Source organism: Eptesicus fuscus, chromosome 1 (genome assembly GCF_027574615.1).
Source record: "Eptesicus fuscus isolate TK198812 chromosome 1, DD_ASM_mEF_20220401, whole genome shotgun sequence".
Taxonomy (NCBI): domain Eukaryota; kingdom Metazoa; phylum Chordata; class Mammalia; order Chiroptera; family Vespertilionidae; genus Eptesicus; species Eptesicus fuscus.
Window position 1 is genome coordinate 8545750 of NC_072473.1, and position 17087 is coordinate 8562836.

At 43.1% G+C, this 17087-nt stretch overlaps 1 protein-coding gene across 1 annotated transcript; it reads left to right on the forward strand.

The window, feature by feature from the left end:
* The first annotated feature begins 10217 nt into the window (after nt 1–10217).
* On the forward strand, nt 10218–13589 carry LOC103298206 (sal-like protein 4). The gene is made up of 2 exons (XM_028130254.2): nt 10218–10821; nt 11086–13589. Exons 1-2 carry the CDS (start codon nt 10218–10220, stop codon nt 13587–13589), a joined length of 3108 nt encoding a protein of 1035 aa, XP_027986055.2.
* The last annotated feature ends 3498 nt before the right edge of the window (nt 13590–17087 follow it).

A 17087-nucleotide genomic window follows, 5' to 3' on the forward strand; every position in this document is an offset into this window, starting at 1 on the left:
TCTGTCTTTCTAGATTTGCCTGTTCTGGACATTTCATTGAAATATAATCATATATGTGGTCCTTTGTGTCTGGCTTATTTCACTTAGCATAATTTTTTCCAGGTTTATCCATGTTGTAGCATGAGCCATTACTTCATTCTTTTTTATTATTGAACTAGAGGCCTGGAGCATAAAATTCGTGTACTCGGGGGGAGGGGGGTCCTGTCAGCCTGGCCTGCGCCCTAAGCCATCAGTTGGACATCCTTAGTGCTGCCGTGGGGGCGGGAGAGGTCGATCTGCATATTAGCCTTTTATTATATAGGATAATATTTTATTGTATGGATAAACCACATTTTATTTATCTGTGCACTAGTTGGTGGACATTTGAGTTGTTTCCTCTTTATGGATACCTGAATCATTCTGCTATGTGTAAAAGTTTTGTGTGGACATATATTTTCATTTCTAATTGCTGGGTCATATGGTAATTCTGTTTTTAATTTTCTTGAGGAAGTCAGACTACTTTCCTAAGCAGCTGCACCATTTTACATTCCCATCAGCAGTGTGTAAGGGTCCCAATTTCTCTGCATCCTCATCAACACTTGTTATTATCTCTCTCTCTCTTTTTATTATAGTCATTCTAGTGTGTTATGCTATGTACTTGATGAACTCTCATACACTTGCCTAATATACATTTCAATCCCGTTATCTCTGGGGATGTAACAGGCTTGTAAAAGTTTTCTAATAGTGCTTTTCTTTTATTTTTGGGGTATGTGTGTGAAAATGGGGAAATAAATATACTTTTAATTGCATTGATCAAATCAATTGCTGTCTGGAAGGCAAGGGGGCAGGGGAGGCAGCTTCACAAGCAAAAATGTAAACATAAAGGGTAGCTACCAAGAGAGTCATGTTTCTCAGAGCCGCACGCCTGTCAGCTTCCTTCTGTGGAAAAGGGTTAAAACTTTTAAATGAACTGGTGTGATAAATGCAAACTCAGAAGGACCAAAAAGAATGAATGTAGAAACAATCAAAGTAAGGAGCAGGACCGAGGCTACCTTAACCACTCTCAGAATCCCTCATTCCTGATTGTCCGCAGGTCTCTAAATCTTCCAGCGTTTGGGACCAGACGTTTTCCTCTTGCTCGGCCTTGGTGCTGTCAGGAGCCCCTGTGCAACTGATTGTGGACAGGTCCCAGCCTTCCTTACTCATCTGGTAAGTCTGGCTCAAGCTTCCTCTCTGCTTCCAGCTCCTTCAGTCAGAGGCGTTGAAGTTGTATCCCAAGGCCTGAAAGCTAGTGCATTTAAAACACATCTACACACATTATCCCAATTGATTTAACAACATCCATGAGGTAAGCCCTTTAGACCCAAGCAGGGGTAATAGTGCTTTTCTAAAGGATCAGAAGTCTGTTGAGGCTTTGCTAGGTGGGATCGGGCTCCAGAAAGCATAGTTAAAGAAAAAAGAGTCCATTGGGTTACATGAAACGGCTGGTTTAGGTAAAAATTGAGAATGAGTTTCATGAACTCAAAAACTGTTTTCAATTCTTCTGTTGTACAAGGCCTCCGATTAAAGCCTGATTGTGCATTACAGTCTTTTAAAAAAATAGGTTTTTATTGATTTTAGAGAGAGAGGAAGGGAGAAGGACAGAGAGATAGAAGCATTGCTGAGAGAGAAACATCCATCGGCTGCCTCCTGCACGCCCCTACTGGGGATTGAGCCCAGGTTTTGGGTCGATGCTCAACTCCTGACCTACACCGGCCAGGCAAAGCCTTTTTCTATCAATGCAATTATAGCACTCCGGTGATAAACTCTTCAATTTTTTAAAACCCAGTGTTGGCAGGTGTAGTAATATGGAAATTGTTTGCAAACACATATTCTCCCAAGAGGTTCTGAAGCTAAAAAAAGAAAAAAATCCAGTTTATTAGTGGGTGCTCCTGTTCCCGGCCCCCATTTCAGTTAAAGGGTGGAGTCTTATGAAGATAATATCCCACATGTGAATAAACATCCTCTTCAAAATGAACATACTCTTCTAATTTCTTTCAGTGCAAAAGGCAGGCAGGCATTGTCAGCCAGATGTGCTGAACTTTCTTACGAGGTCACATTCTTTAAAAAATATCTGAGTAGTTGCCAGATACGTCACTATTTTCAAAGAGAAAGGCATGACCTAATAAACATTTGTCTAATGTTAGGTTCAAAAACACTTAGATAAAGGAGTCCAGGTGAGAGCTTGCATATTGGAATTAAAAATTGGACTGCTAAGGGAGGTGCTCATAAGGATTGGTATTTTCTTTAAAAATAAAATAAATATTTTATTTTGGAAAACGCAAACATAAAAAATTAGATTGATGTAAATCTCCCTTTGTACCCATCACTCAGCTAAAACAGTTGCCAATATTTTACAATTCTTGTTTCAAACAAATCACTCCCTGTTTTTTTCTTTTGTGTCTTGAATTAATGCAAATTCAAGATAGTATGGCATTTTGCCTATAGATAATATAAAATGCATCTATATGGGTTGTTTTTCATAAAGACTATTTCATTATCACACTTTAAAAATAAACAATATCATTAAACATAATCTAATGCATAGTCCACATTCAAATTCCCCTTATAGTTGACTTTGTTTTTGTTTGTTTTGTTAATCCTCACCCGAGGAAAATTTTCTCATTGATTGCTAGAGAGAGTGGAAGGGAGGGAGGGAGGTGGGAGAGAAAGAGAGGAACATCGATGTGAGAGAGACACATCGATTGGTTGCCTCCTGCATGTGTCCCAATTGGGGTGGGGATCTAACCTGTAACTTGGTATGTGCCCTTGATTAGGAATTGAACCTGTGATCATTAGGTCTAACCACTTAGAATACTGGCCAGGGCTTTGACTTTGTTTAAAATTTTTTGTATTATGGGAAATTCAGACATATACAACATAAAAAGAATAGTGAAATGAATCCCCTCATGTATCTATCACCCCCTTTCAACAAATATAAATTCTAACTCAGTTGCTTCATCTATAATCCCACATGCTCCCTCTATTATAGTTTTGTTTTTTTCAAACATTTATTTATTGTGATAACATTCATCTAACACAAAATTCATCATTCCCACCATTTAAAAGTTTATAATTAAGTAGCATTTAGTAATTTACAACTTTGTCCAACCATCACAGTTAATTTCAGAAGGGTCCCTATTCTCCCCTCCTTCCAGTCCTGATAAACACTAATCTGCTTTCAGTCTCTAGGATATGCATATTCTAGATATTTCATATAAATGGGAACTTCTTATAATTTTGAAGTGAATCTAAAACAATATAATTTCACTCATAAACTTTTCACAATGTGTCTTTATAAGGACTCTGTTTATACTTAACTATAAGACTGTTATCACACCTGAAAAGATTAAACAATAATTACTATCACTGACTATTTAGCCAGTGTTCAAATTACTGTTTGCTTCTTAAGTGCCATACATTTGTTTTAGTTGGTTTGAATGGGGATCCAAATCAGAACCACAGATTGTAATTGAATTATATGCACCTTAAATCTCTTTTCTTGTATAGACCCCACCCACAGCATCTCCTTTTCTTCTTTGCAATTTATTTGTTGAAGAAGTCAAATTGTCTTGTAGAGAATCCCTCTGTCTGGCTTTGGCTGCTTACTCCTCTGTGTTGGTGTCTAACATATTCCTGTCTTCTGCATTTCCTGCCCATTGATAGTTCTGTCTAGATAGTTCTGTGACTAGTGGCAAAGACTCTCTCCTTGACCAAACTTGAATCAACCTCCTCTGAGTGTGAACCTTTCTAACTAGGTTCTGGCCTTGGGCTTTGTCCTCCATCTTCTTAATTCAGTTTTAGCAAGAATTCTTCTGGGTTAGTTTAGTAAAAATCTCTCTCTCTCTCTCTCTCTCTCTCTCTCTCTCTCTCTCTCTCTCTCTCTCTCTCCCTCCCTCCCTCCCTCCTTCCCTCCCTCCCTCCCTCCCTCTCTCTCTCCACACACGCACACACACACACACACACACACACACACTATCTAATAAAAGAGTAATATGCAGATTGACCATCACTCCAACACACAAGATGGCTGCCCCCATGTGGACACAAGATGGCCACCATGAGATGGCCAGCAGGGGAGGGCAGTTGGGAGGGACCAGGCCTGCAAGGGAGGGCAGTTGGGGGCGATCAAGCCTGCAGGGGAGGGCAGTTAGGTCTGACCAAGCTGGCAGAGGAGGGAAGTTAGAGGGGACCCAGGCCTGCAGGGAAGGGCAGTTGGGAGGGACCCAGGCCTGCAGGGGAGGGCAGTTAGGGGCAAACAGGCTGGCAGGGGAACAGTTAGGCATCAATCAGGCTGGCAGGGTAGTGGTTAGGGGGTGATCAGGCTGGCAGGCAGAAGCGATTAGGGGCAATCAGGAAGGCAGGCAGGCGAGCAGTTGGGAGCCAGCAGTCCTGGATTGTGAGAGTGATGTCTGACTGCCCGTTTAGGCCCGATTGAAGTAGGACATCCCTTGAAGGGTCCCAGATTGGAGAGGGTGCAGGCTGGGCTGAGGGACACCACCCCCCATGCATGAATTTCGTGCACCGGGCCTCTAGTCTATATAATAAAAGCCTAAGCAACTGTTAACAGCAGAATGACCAGAACGACAGGTTGCTATGATGCACACTGACCACCAGATGCTCAATGCAGGAGCTTCCTCCTGGTGGTCAGTGTGCTCCCAGGGAGCGCCGCTCAGCCAGAAGCCGGGCTCATGGCTAGTGAGCACAGCGGCAGTGGCGGGAGCCTATCCCGCCTCTGCAGCAGCACTAAGGAGCAGCAAGCAGGTGGGTGGTAAGGAGCGAGGAGTCCCAGACTGTGAGAGGGCACAGGCTGGGCTGAGGGACCCCCCCAGTGCATGAATTTTGTGCATTGGGCCTCTAGTATATACTAGTATATAAAGCCTAAGTGACCATTATGAACGAACGACCGGAACAACTGGAACAACCAGTAGACCAGTTGCTATGACACTCACTGACCACCAGGGGGCAGACACTCAATGCAGGAGCTGCCTCCTGGTGGTCAGTGCGCTCCCACAGACAACCTCCCGTGGCCCCTCCCCCCGGCTGGCCAACCTCCCAGGGTCCCTCCCCCTGACCAGCCAGCCCCACCCCCATAGGCTTCAATCAGCAGCCAGGCCAAGGGACCCCACCCGTGCACAAATTCGTACACCAGGCCTCTAGTGTGCATGTGCCTGTGTGTGTGTGTGTGTGTGTGTGTGTGTGTGTGTACACTGAGTGGCCAGATTATTATGATCTCTGAACGCATAATAATCTGGCCACTCAGTGTATATCCTATATAATAAAAGGCTAATATGCAAATTGTCCCCTCGACCAGGAGTTTGACCAGCAGGCAGGCTGGCCAACCGCCCATGTCCCCTTCCCCTGGTCAGGCTGGCCGGACCCCACCCATGTACGAATTCATGCACCGGGCCTCTAATATATATATAAAATTGATTTCAGAGAGGAGGGAGAGGGAGAGAGAGATAGTAACATCAGTGATGAGAGAGAATCATTGATCAGCTGCCTCCTGCATGTCCCACACTGGAGATCAAGCCTGAAATCTGGGCATGTGCCCTTGACTGGGAATCGAACTCTGACCTCCTGGTTTGTAGGTCAATGCTCAACCAGTGAGCCATGCCGGCCGGGAAAATCTCCCACTCTTAATATCTTATCAAACTCCTCATCCCCTACCCTCAATAGCTTATCACCCTGGCCTACCTTCAGTTGAGTTCATTTTAGAAGAATCCCCCTAACTTTGATGTTTTGTCTTAATAATTTTCTATCCACTGGTCCCCACTCTGCTCTTTGGCTATCCTTGTATTCAGAGTTGAGCCCAGTCTTTCTCCCTACTGCAAAACCTCCGTGTAGTAGTCCCTCTTGAATAAAGTCTGCCTTACCATCTTTAACAAATATCTGAATAATTATTTTCTTTAACACTAGTTGAAATTGAGATGTGCTATAAATGTAAAATACGTACCAAATTTCAAAAATTTAGTACAAAAAAGAATGTAAACTATCTCTTTAATAATTTCATGTTGACATGATAATATTTTAGATATATTGGGTTAAATAAGTGTTAGTAAAATGAATTTCACATATTTATTTTTAGTTGCTTTTAATTTGGCAACTAGAAGATAGAAAATTACATAGTGTCTTGCATTGGACAGTACTGAGTTAGAGAGACTTGATGAAATTGAGGTTTGCTTTTTTTGGCAATTGTACTTCATAGGTAGCATTGCGTATGATTAGCCCAGCCAGAAGCACATAATGTCTGATTCTTTTTGTATATTAGCAGCCTTTGATGATTAATGTTTGGATTTATTTATTCATTAGGGGTTGCAAAATGTTGATATTTTAATTCTGTCATTCCTTTTGTAATCCTATTTCATCCACTCTTTGGTCCACCGGTGGGACAGCTCCATAGCAAAGGCAAGATTGATGTTGGATTCTTTCTCTTTATTAATTCTATCTCACAAGTCATTGACTTTAAAAATATATAAGAGAGCTTATTTTTATGTGATTGTCAGAACAATTTACAAAGCTTATATAGGAATGAAGATGCAAGTTTATAAGCAAATTGAATATTTCTGCTTGCAAACAGATAATAAATTGCTTGTAGTCTTTAAAAATATATTTTAATTCTTTATTGTTTAAAGTATTACATAAGTTTCCTCCCCCCCCCCCCCATTGACCTCTCCCTGGCAGCCCTCAACCCCCAGCACATGCCCTCACCCCCCTCCTACTGTCTGTCAATTGGTTATGCTCATATGTATGCATACAAGTACTTTGGTTGATCTCTTATCCCCTTACCCCCCCCAGCTTCCCTCATAGGTTGGACAGTCTGTTAGTTGCTTCTATGATTCTGGTTTTATTTTTGTCCATCAGTTTATGTTGTTCATTATATTCCACAAATTAGTGAGATCGTGTGATATTTATCTTTCTCTGACTGACTTATTTCACTTAGCATAATGCTCTCCAGTTCCATCCATGCTGTTGCAAATGGTAAGAATTCCTTATTTTTTTTACAGTAGTGTAGTATTCCATTGTGTAGATGTACCACAGTTTTCTAATCTACTCATCTGCTGATGGGCACTTAGGTTGTTTCCAAATCTTAGCTATTGTGAATTGTGCTGCTATGAACGTAGGGGTGCATATATCCTTTCTGATTGGTATTTCTGATTTCTTGGGATATATTCCTAGAAGTGGGATTACTGGGTCAAATGGAAGTTCCATTTTTAGTTTTTTTGAGGAAACTCCATACTGTTCTCCACAGTGGCTGCACCAGTCTGCATTCCCACCAGCAGTGCACGAGGGTTCCTTTTTCTCCGCATCCTCACCAACACTTGTTGTTTGTTGATTTGTTGATGATAGCCATTCTGACAGGTGTGAGATGGTACCTTATTGTCATTTTGATTTGCATCTCTCGGATGATTAGTGACTTTGAGCATGTTTTCATGTGTCTCTTGGCCTTCTGCATGTCCTCTTTCAAAAAATATCTATATAGGTCCTTTGCCCATTTTTTGATTGGATTGCTTATTTTCCTTTGGTTAAGTTGTAACAAAAATAAAATTTGGAGATTAAAACTGTATCGGTGATAACATTGGCAGTGGGCTTTCTTGTTTTGTTGATGGTTTCTTATGCTGTGCAGAAGCTTTTTATTTTGATGTAGTCCCATTTGTTTATTTTCTCTTTAGTTTCCATTGCCCTAGGAGCTGTATAGGTAAAGATATTGCTATGATAAATGTCTGCTATTTTGCTGCCTATAGCTTCTAAGATTTTTATGGTTTCCCGTCTTACGTTTAAGTTCTTTATCCATTTTGAGTTTATTTTTGTGTATGGTATAAGTTGGTGGTCTAGTTTCATTGTTTTGCATGTATCTGTCCAATTTTCCCAACATCATTTATTGAAGAGACTGTCTTGACTCCATTGTATGCTCTTGCCTCCTTTGTCAAATATTAATTGAGCATAATGGCTTGGATTGATTTCTGGGTTCTCTGTTCTGTTCCATTGGTCTATATGTCTGTTCTGGTGCCAGTACCAGGCAGTTTTGAGAGCAGTGGCTTTGTAATACAGCTTGATATCTGGTATTGTGATTCCCCCAACTTTGTTCTTGTTTCTCAGGATTGCTGCAGCTATTCGGAGTCTTTTTTTATTCCAGATGAATTTTTGGAAAGTTCGTTGTAGGTCTGTGAACTATGCCATTGGTATTTTAATGGGGAGTGCACTGAATCTATAGATTGCTTTGGGTATTATGGACATTTTAATGATGTTGATTCTACCAGTCCATGAACACAGTATATTCTTCCATTTGTTTATGTCTTCCTCTATTTTTTTGTGTCCTGTAATTTTCTGAGTACAGGTCCTTTACCTCCTTGGTTAAATTTATCCCTAGGTATCTTAATTTTTTTGTTGCAATGGTAAATGGGATTGTTTTTTTAGTTTCTCTTTCTGTGAGTTCATTATTGGTGTATAAAAAAAGCCATAGATTTCTGGGTGTTAATTTTGTATCATGCTATATTGCCAAATTCATTAAAATATATATTTTTATTTCAGGGAGGAAGGGAGAGGGAGAGAGAGATAGAAACATTAATGATGAGAGAGAATAATTGATCAGCTCCCTCCTGCATCCCTTCTACTGGGGATCGAGCCTGCAACCCAGGCTTGTGCCCTGACTGGGGATTGAACCCTGACTTCCTGGCTCATAGGTCTATGTTCAATCACTGAGCTACACCGGCCAGGCAATGACTTGTAATCTTCAAGAATTGTCAAGGTCATGAGATAAAGAGACCAAAGAACTGCTTCAGATGAAAGGAGAGTAAAGGGATGTGACAAATACAAAATGTGTTTCTGAATTGAATCCTGGATGTGGAAGGCCCGCCCCCCGCACTTTACTCTAAAGGACATTAGTAGGACAATGGTGACAATTGAATAAAGTTTATAGATTAGATAGTTACTTTCCTGATTTTGATAATTGTATAGTGATTATACAAGAGAACATAAGTGTTAGGAAATGTACACTGAAGTATTCAGGGGTAAAGGGATAATTATGCCTACAATTTATTCTCAAATGAATCAGAAAAGATATATCTAGAAAGAGTAGGAGAGAGAGAGAGAGAGAGAGAGAGAGAGAGAGAGAGAGAGAGAGAGAGGGAGGGAGAGGGAAAAAGGATACCTGGAAACATTTGAGGAATCTGGGTGAAATGTATAAATGTATACAGGAATTTTTTGTAGTATTTTTATAATTTTCTGTGAATCTAAAATTACTGCAAAAAAGGTTAGTAAACTAAATGCTTATGAAATTTAAAAACTGTGTTCTCATTATAAGGTTATAAATATATTGTTATCAGTTTAAACTCAAAACCATAGCACTTTGCAAATTTGAGAGTGACTTTGTAAAGAACAAGACAATAGTTAGGAACTAGTTCTTTGAAGAGTTGTGTGGTGATTTAAAATCTATCCATAAATTCTTTGTTATTCCGTTCAAGAACTGGAGATCAAGTCCCCTCTTCTTGAGTGTAAGTTGGACTTAGTGACTTGCTTCTAGCAAATAGATTATGGCAGAAGTGGTATGTCTCCTGTGGGACTAGGTCATAAAAGACTATGTGGTTGAAAAAGCACTGTGTCTTAGATCACTAGCTCTAGGCTAAGTCAGCTGCCTTGTCCTGAAGCCGCTCAGGCAGCCTTGTGGAGAGGCCTACATAAGAAGGACTCAAGGCCTCCTTCAACAGCCCTGTGAGTGTGCCATCTTGGACATCTGCTAGTAGTGACTGGATGGACTTCTAGAGAATTAAAGAAATGATTGAAAATGTAAAGAAGACATGAAATTGAGATAAAAATCATGTCATGAAAGTAGATTTAAACTAGGAGGAGATTTAGTGGCTAGGGTAAACATAAGCCATGAAAGGAAATCTTGAAAGGCTACTTTGCCATTGTGTTTCTAGTACTCTGCAGGTAATTCTGATTCCTCCTTTAATGTAAATCAATCATTTATTGAGCACCACATGATTAAGACATGTTCCTTTTTCTCAAAATGCTATTTGGAAACATCCTTGACTGTGAAAAAAATTTTTTCATATCCATTGTCTTTACTTAGTTCCTTTGTTTGTTTCTATGGTTCTATATTTGAGAATTTTATTATTTAAAATTTATCTCCAACTCCAGGAATTTGTGGCAGAGTGGGCAAATAATCGTGGCTTGATTGGCATCCTAATACTTGCATCATGTCGAGGCGCAAGCAAATGAAACCTCAACACATCACCTTGGAGGAGGACCAGGGAGAGCAGCAGCCACAGCAGCAGCCGCAGCAGCTGGCCCCGAAGTTTGCAGATGCGGCCACAGTGGTGTCTGCAGTGAGGGAGCCAGGTGCTCCAGTGAACAACCCGGGGACTGGTGAGGACATGAATGGGGACCAAGTGAAAGTAAAGAGACCTTGTTGGCAGCAGACTCACATCTGTGAGATGTGCTGTGGAGTGTTCTTTAACGTGTTTAAGTTCTTAGAACATAAGAAAAATTGCTCTAAATTTAGACCTGTCTTCATCGTGAAGGACAGTGGGGGGCTGGTGCCTTCAAAAGACTTCAGGGCTGTGGAGAGCTACCAACCACACAATCCAAGCAGTAAGGACTGTCCTAGGGAGCATGGTGGCAGCTCATGGGACATGAAGGAGAAGCCAGGGGCAGAGTCTGTTCTGCATTTAAAGAAGACTGCTCTGCCAACCACGTCCCAGAACTTAAGCTATTTACCCAAAGGCAAAGTGACCAAAACTAATGTCACTCTTCAAGCACTACGGGGTACCAAGGTGGCAGTGGGTCAGCAGAGAGCCAACATACTGCCTGCCCCCCTGCCTCCCCTCCTCCCCACCCCCCGGCCTTCCTTCCAGCCTTACCCCCGACCTCCCCCTCTACCCACCCCCCTGCCCACACGCCTACCTTCCCACCTGCCCACCCCACTGCCCTCACCCCTGCCTCCCCCCCTGCCCACCCCCATGCCTGCCCCCTTGCCCACCCCCATGCCTGCCCCCTTGCCTGCATCCCTGCCTTCCTCTCTATTTCCCCCCGTGCCTGCCCCCTTGCTTCCCCACCTGCCCACCCCACTGCCTGCTCCTCTGCCTGGTGCCAACAGCATCCCATGGTTCCTGGAGCAGGTCCTGTATCTGCAGCATCAGCAGCTACAGCAGATGCAGCTCACAGAGCAGATCCGCATCCGGGTGAGCATGTGGGCCGCCCACACCTTCCACTCAGGCATAGCGGGAGTTGATGCCCTGAAGACCATAGGCAGCCATGTGTCCCAGCAGGTCCAAGGTCTGTTTCTGGACCCCTTGAGACCAGCCAGCCTACCTCACGCAAATATCCCTCCCACCACCAGCTCTGTGCCCCAAGGGCTGGTAGCCATTGCCCCGAGGCCAGATGGGTCAAGGATGCTTCCGAACCACCTTCCAGGTGCTTTGATACCTCAGGCCCCAGGCTCTGTGCCCTTCCAGAGCCCTTTCTCCACTGTGGCATCAGACCCATCCATGAATGGGAAAGAGAGGCCATCCAATGTCCCCCCAGTAGATGTCAAATCCAGAGACAAGGCTGCCTTCTACCTGTACAAATGTAAACACTGTAGCAAGGTTTTTGGGACTGATAACGCCTTGCAGGTCCACCTCCGTTCACATATTGAAGAGAGACCCTTCGTGTGCTCTGTCTGTGGCCAGTGTTTCACCACAGAGGATGACCTCCAGGCGCACTTTAATCAACATTTCCAGGCGAAGGCGAACCCCCAACTGTTTGGCGAGTTCCACGACAAAATGGCGACAGGCGTTGGTGTTCCCTATGCACTCTCTGTACCTGTCCCTGAAGATGAATCAAGTCTTAGCAAATCTGCCCTGGTCACAGAGACCCCCAATGTAGGGCTACCTCAGAATCTCTCTTGTGGGACTAACCCCAAGGACCTAATGGGTGGCTCGCTAGCCAACTACCCTCGGCCCTGGCCTCCAGAAAGTGGGGATGGATACCGATTCTCTGGGGTGGGGACAGACCATAATTACCCAAGGGTTGATGGTTTCCAAGGGAGAGGGGCACCCAAGCGAGGGTCAGAGACTCTGAAGTTGCAGCAGCTGGTGGAGAACAATGATAAGACCACCACTCACCCCAATGAATGTCACACTTGCCACCGTGTCTTAAGCTCCAAAAGGTCCCTCAAAATGCATTACCGCACCCACACCAGGGAGAGTACATACCAGTGTAAGACCTGTGACCGAATCTTCTCCACCAAAGAAAGCCTGAATACACACTTAAAGACTCACCAAACTAAAACATCCACAAAGGCGAAGCATTCGTGCCCCATCTGCCAGAAGAAGTTTACCAATGCGGTCAGGTTGCAGCAACATATTCGGATGCACACGAGTGGTCAGATTCCCAACACACTTGTTCTGGAAAATCCTTGTGACTTTAGGGATCCTGAGCCAATGAAGATCGGTGAGAATGGCAGCACAAGTGCCATATGTCACAATGATGTTGAAATCACTGATGTAGACCAAGTTGGCTCCCAGGATGCCCCTAGCAGCTCATCGAAGATCCCCATGCCTCTTCCGAGCATCCACTCGACATCACCTACACCAAGTTTCACCATCACAGCTCCCCTGGTGGTGGGCCCTGCTCCTGTGGTCACACAGCAGCAGAGCAGCAGAGGAAAAGGTTTGGTGGAGAGTGGTGGCTTGACCAACTTGTCTTCAGTGATAGGAGACCAGAAGTATCAGAGCCGAAATCCAGACCTTCTGGAAGTCACGTCTTTTCAGGCTCTCACCCCAGTCAATAGCAAAGCAGAAAGCATCAAGTCCAAGTTTCCTGATGCTGATGGCAAAACAGAGAGCTCAAAGAACAGCCACACTGATATGAAAGGTTGGATCAGTCTCCCATTAACAATTGCCGGGGCCCAGCCAACCTTTGGCAAAGTTGAAGTTCCTGGTGCATTTGGACCCACTACCATATCCCCAGGCATGCCATCTTTGTTAGCAGCTCAGCCATGCCAACAAGACAAGCAACATGGCTGCGCACAGTTCGGGAAGAACTCATTGGCCAGTGCTGTTAAAATTCATGAGTGGACTCACACTGGGCAGAAGAAGCCCTTCGTGTGTAACATATGTAGGCAAGCTTTCACCACCAAAGACAACTTGCAGGCCCACTATATGACACACACGGCCAACAATAGCTCTGCACACTGTGGGAGGAAGCAGGGCATTGACAACACCATGGTTCTGTTAGGAACAGATGGAAAGAGGCTTCCTGAAATGTTTCCTCAGGAAACCATGGTCCCTTCAGTGAATGTGAACCCTGTTGTGTGCAACCAGTACACCACCATGCTCAGTGGTAGTCTGGCCAATAATACCAACCAGATCTCAGTGATTCAGAGTGTAGGTATCCCAACTCCCCCAGTTTCCCAGGGGGCAAGCTCTGCTGTGGGTAACACCACTGTCTCCAAGATAGATAGCTCTCAGTCAGCTGTTAGTGCTGATGTGGAAAAAGCAGGTGCTGCTGACAGCATTCCCAAACACCAGTCCCCTCACTTACTGGAAGCTAAGCTCCAGGAGAGCCCACTGGAAGGAGAAATGTAGAGTGACCACTCTTGAACCTTTTTTCTTCTTTTTTTGTTTTGTTATAACTCATCTCCTCCTGTTTGTTTTTGCTGATGAGCAAACGATGTTTACAGTTGTGACCACAAACTCAAGCAAGTCCTACAATCACAATGTTGCTGTGCTGCTTTGCGAAAATAACACACACACACACCAAAAAAACAACAACAAAAATCATACAGACTGGTGTTTCTTTTAAATTTTGGAAAGAAGTAGGTCTTGCAAAGTAGCTTGGTTACTTGCAACCATCTGTGTACATAAAACCTTTGTACAAGCTAGAGTTACTATTTCCAAAGACTGTCACCTGTTTCAAGTTGGAACTTACTGAACCACAATGGAAAAGACAACTGCTTAGCCTAATTGGGAGGAGGGGTGCTGTATACTGCTGTGGTGACTGTATGCAGGTAAATGGACAAGCTTTGTTGTCTTTAGGGACCTGCTTTGTATGCCCCTCAACCCTGCACCCACCCTTCCTTCCTTCCTTCCTTCCTTCCTTCCTTCCTTCCTTCCTTCCTTCCTTCCTTCTTTCCTTCCTTCCTTCCTTGAAATTTATTGATTTATTTTTAGAGAGAGAGAGAAAGGTAAAGAGAAACATTGAAATTATTCCAATGATTTATGCATTCATTGGTTTATTCTTGTATGTGCCCTGACCAGGGATGGAACCTGCAAACTTGGCGTATTGGGACAATGCTCTAACCAACTGAGCTACCCAGCTGGGGCCTTTTTTTCTCTCCTTTTTTTGAACGTACTTTTATAAAAACTAACATTGTAGAATTACAAAATTCCTTTAACCTTGGAATCTTAAGTAGGATGTCCTCAAATGGACTGATTTTAGTCCTTAGGGAATCAATGTATGTGCAGCTGCTTATTGAAGTACAGTTCAGTTGGAACCCTAAGAGTGCCAATGTATTATTCCCTATGCTCTCCAAATGCCACCTTCTTCCTGAACACCAGAAAAGGTGGGCACCCGAGCAGGGGCTCTCAGGTGACTTAGTTTAGTTCACCAATGCCTCTTCTATCAAATAAGTGGGTTTTCATTCTTGAAGAAACTCATGGAAGGGCATGTTTTCTCATAGGTTCACATACTATCCTCACTCGAGGATATCTTTTTATTAATGAGAAACAAATATTGATGTGAGAAACATCAATCAGTTGCCTCCTGTATGGGCCCCAATCAGGGATCAAACCCAAAACCTAAATATGTGCCTTGACTGGGAATCCAACCCACCACCTTTTGGTGTATGGGAGGATGCTCCAACTAACCAAGCCACCCGGCCAGGGTTTCACATACTAATTTTATTAAAAATTTCCTTGATGTAGCTTATGCCAAATAATTATGAAGATTTCTCTTCATGAGTGTTGCATGAAGGCTACAAAGTTGGAACAGGCAAGTCATAGGTATGAAAGCTTAGTTATCTACCTCATTTATTTTTTATTTTTGTAGCCTTAGTGTCTCTTTTTCTATTTTATGACTGCTGAAGTTTTCCTAGTCCATATCTTAAACCTAAGAGTTGATGTATTGGTGAGAGCAGCTGGATGTTCAAGATGTTTTTGTGATTTTTCTAATCTTTTTTTTTTGTGTGTGTATATGATATTATGTGAATGATGAAACATTGCTGTAACGGTTTAACGAGGAACAAGAAGGAAAGACCCTAATTTCTGTGTGGAGGAGTCTTTCCCCCTCAATATGGAATGTAAGACTGTTCTCAAAAGTTTGATTTATTGCACCTTACTTTAGGTTACAAAAAATAAATTTAGTTTTTTTGCCAAGTTGTGCCTTACCTTCTGTAATTGTAAGTGAACACAATAATAGTACCTGTTTATACTGTGAAGTGGATATTGTTACAGAGGACACACACCAGAAGCTTTCTCACTGTTAATAAGAGAAAGCCCAGTAGTTTTACCTGCTAATGCTGACTGTTGGAGAATACTTTGTGGATATCCGCCCCCCACCCCCATTATGCACAGAAGGGAAACGCTATGTGTGTGAGAATTACAATTCACAGAGCATAGGGCTGCGGATGTAAATCAGTTAACCGGAATTGTGATTTATGTACCTGCCCTCTCCTATGGGTTGCCATACCTTCAAAGAAGTGATATACGTATTTCTGGCCTTGCAAGTCTGAGACTCAGATCCTAGATGACCCAATAGTCCCATCAACTTGGTCAATATAGAAAAGGGCAGGAAAAAATGAAGAATGAGACCACAATCCATATTCACCATAAAATGATTGTGTTTGCGGCGCTGGGAAAGTGGTCTTTGTTTATTGAGTGTAAAACTATATATACTCTACTGAGATCACTTAAATATTTGCAGATCAACTTGTGCTGCTCATGCTTTTTCAAAGAGATGTGAGATGTATTATTCTGATGTAAAATCCTGGCTCAGGTTGGGTTCTCTGGGAGCAGAAACTGAAATGGAGATTCGAATTTAAGTGCTCTGTTGAAGGAGAGCTCTCAGTGAGGGAAGCTGGATGGGGCAGGGGAAAGAGCTGAGTAAGGATGTCTCAGCTGGAGACTTGACTCAGCCTCATCCTACAGGGCTCTCTGGAACATGATTTGTACTGTAAAAGTTGGTTTCACCTTGAGGCAAGGGGCTAGCTTTTTATCCTTCCTGTTAGCTAGCCATTGGCTATGGGCTGCTCTGCAGCGGGGGGTGGGGGGTTGGGGGGGTTGGGAGGGTGGGGTGGGGTGGGGAGGGGAGGCGGTAGGGGCGGGGAGAGTGTGGAGTTGTAACCTGAAGTGGCTCCAGTTGGCTACAGGGGAAGTCTTTAAAGAAAGTAGCAGTTGTGAGCCATTATCAGACAACACTCACTGAAGGGTGCATTGCCTGGTGACAGGAATCTTGGCAGTGAACTAACAGTGTCTGCAATAGGTCTGAAAGTTTTACATGGTAATTATGTCAGAATCTGGCTATATGTTCCCAAACCCATTTCTTCTTCCCGGGTATACAGCTTGACTACATTTCCCAGACTCCCTTGCAGTTTGGTATGACCATATGACTCACCTCTAATCAATAGAAAGCAGGCCACCTCTGGTCCTACCCCATAAACTCCACTGTGAAAGCAATCTTCCATGCACTCTCTCTTTCCAACTCTGCTGAGCTCCCTCTTTATTTTTATAACTGTCAAGTGCAGAGCACCTAGTGGAGGACTTTGAGGTCCCAGGGGATGGAGGAGCTACTAGAGGGTGTCTTTGAATGAACAACCCCCATCCATGACCATTGTTGTATTGTGACATGAGCAAGAAACAAATCATTACTGCTTGTTTCAGTAGTTAGCCTACCCTGACTCATTTAGTGAACCCCACATTTTTCAGAAACACGAATAGCTTCTGAAAAGTTGATTTTCAGAATTTTATCAATTTAATAAATAATAGTTCTTGCTCAAATTTATGATGACTGAAGTGCTAAATAAGAAATGTTTTTAATTCCTTAAAACAGAAAAAAAAAACTCTGAAGTATATTTGCGTGTTATAGGT

Excerpts from the sequence above, each read along its gene's own strand:
- LOC103298206 (XM_028130254.2), top strand. The coding sequence starts at position 10,218 with ATGTCGAGGCGCAAGCAAATGAAACCTCAACACATCACCTTGGAGGAG. Across the intron at positions 10,822-11,085 it reads GGGTCAGCAGAGAGCCAACA|CACTGCCTGCTCCTCTGCCT; the intron begins TACTGCCTGCCC and ends ACCTGCCCACCC.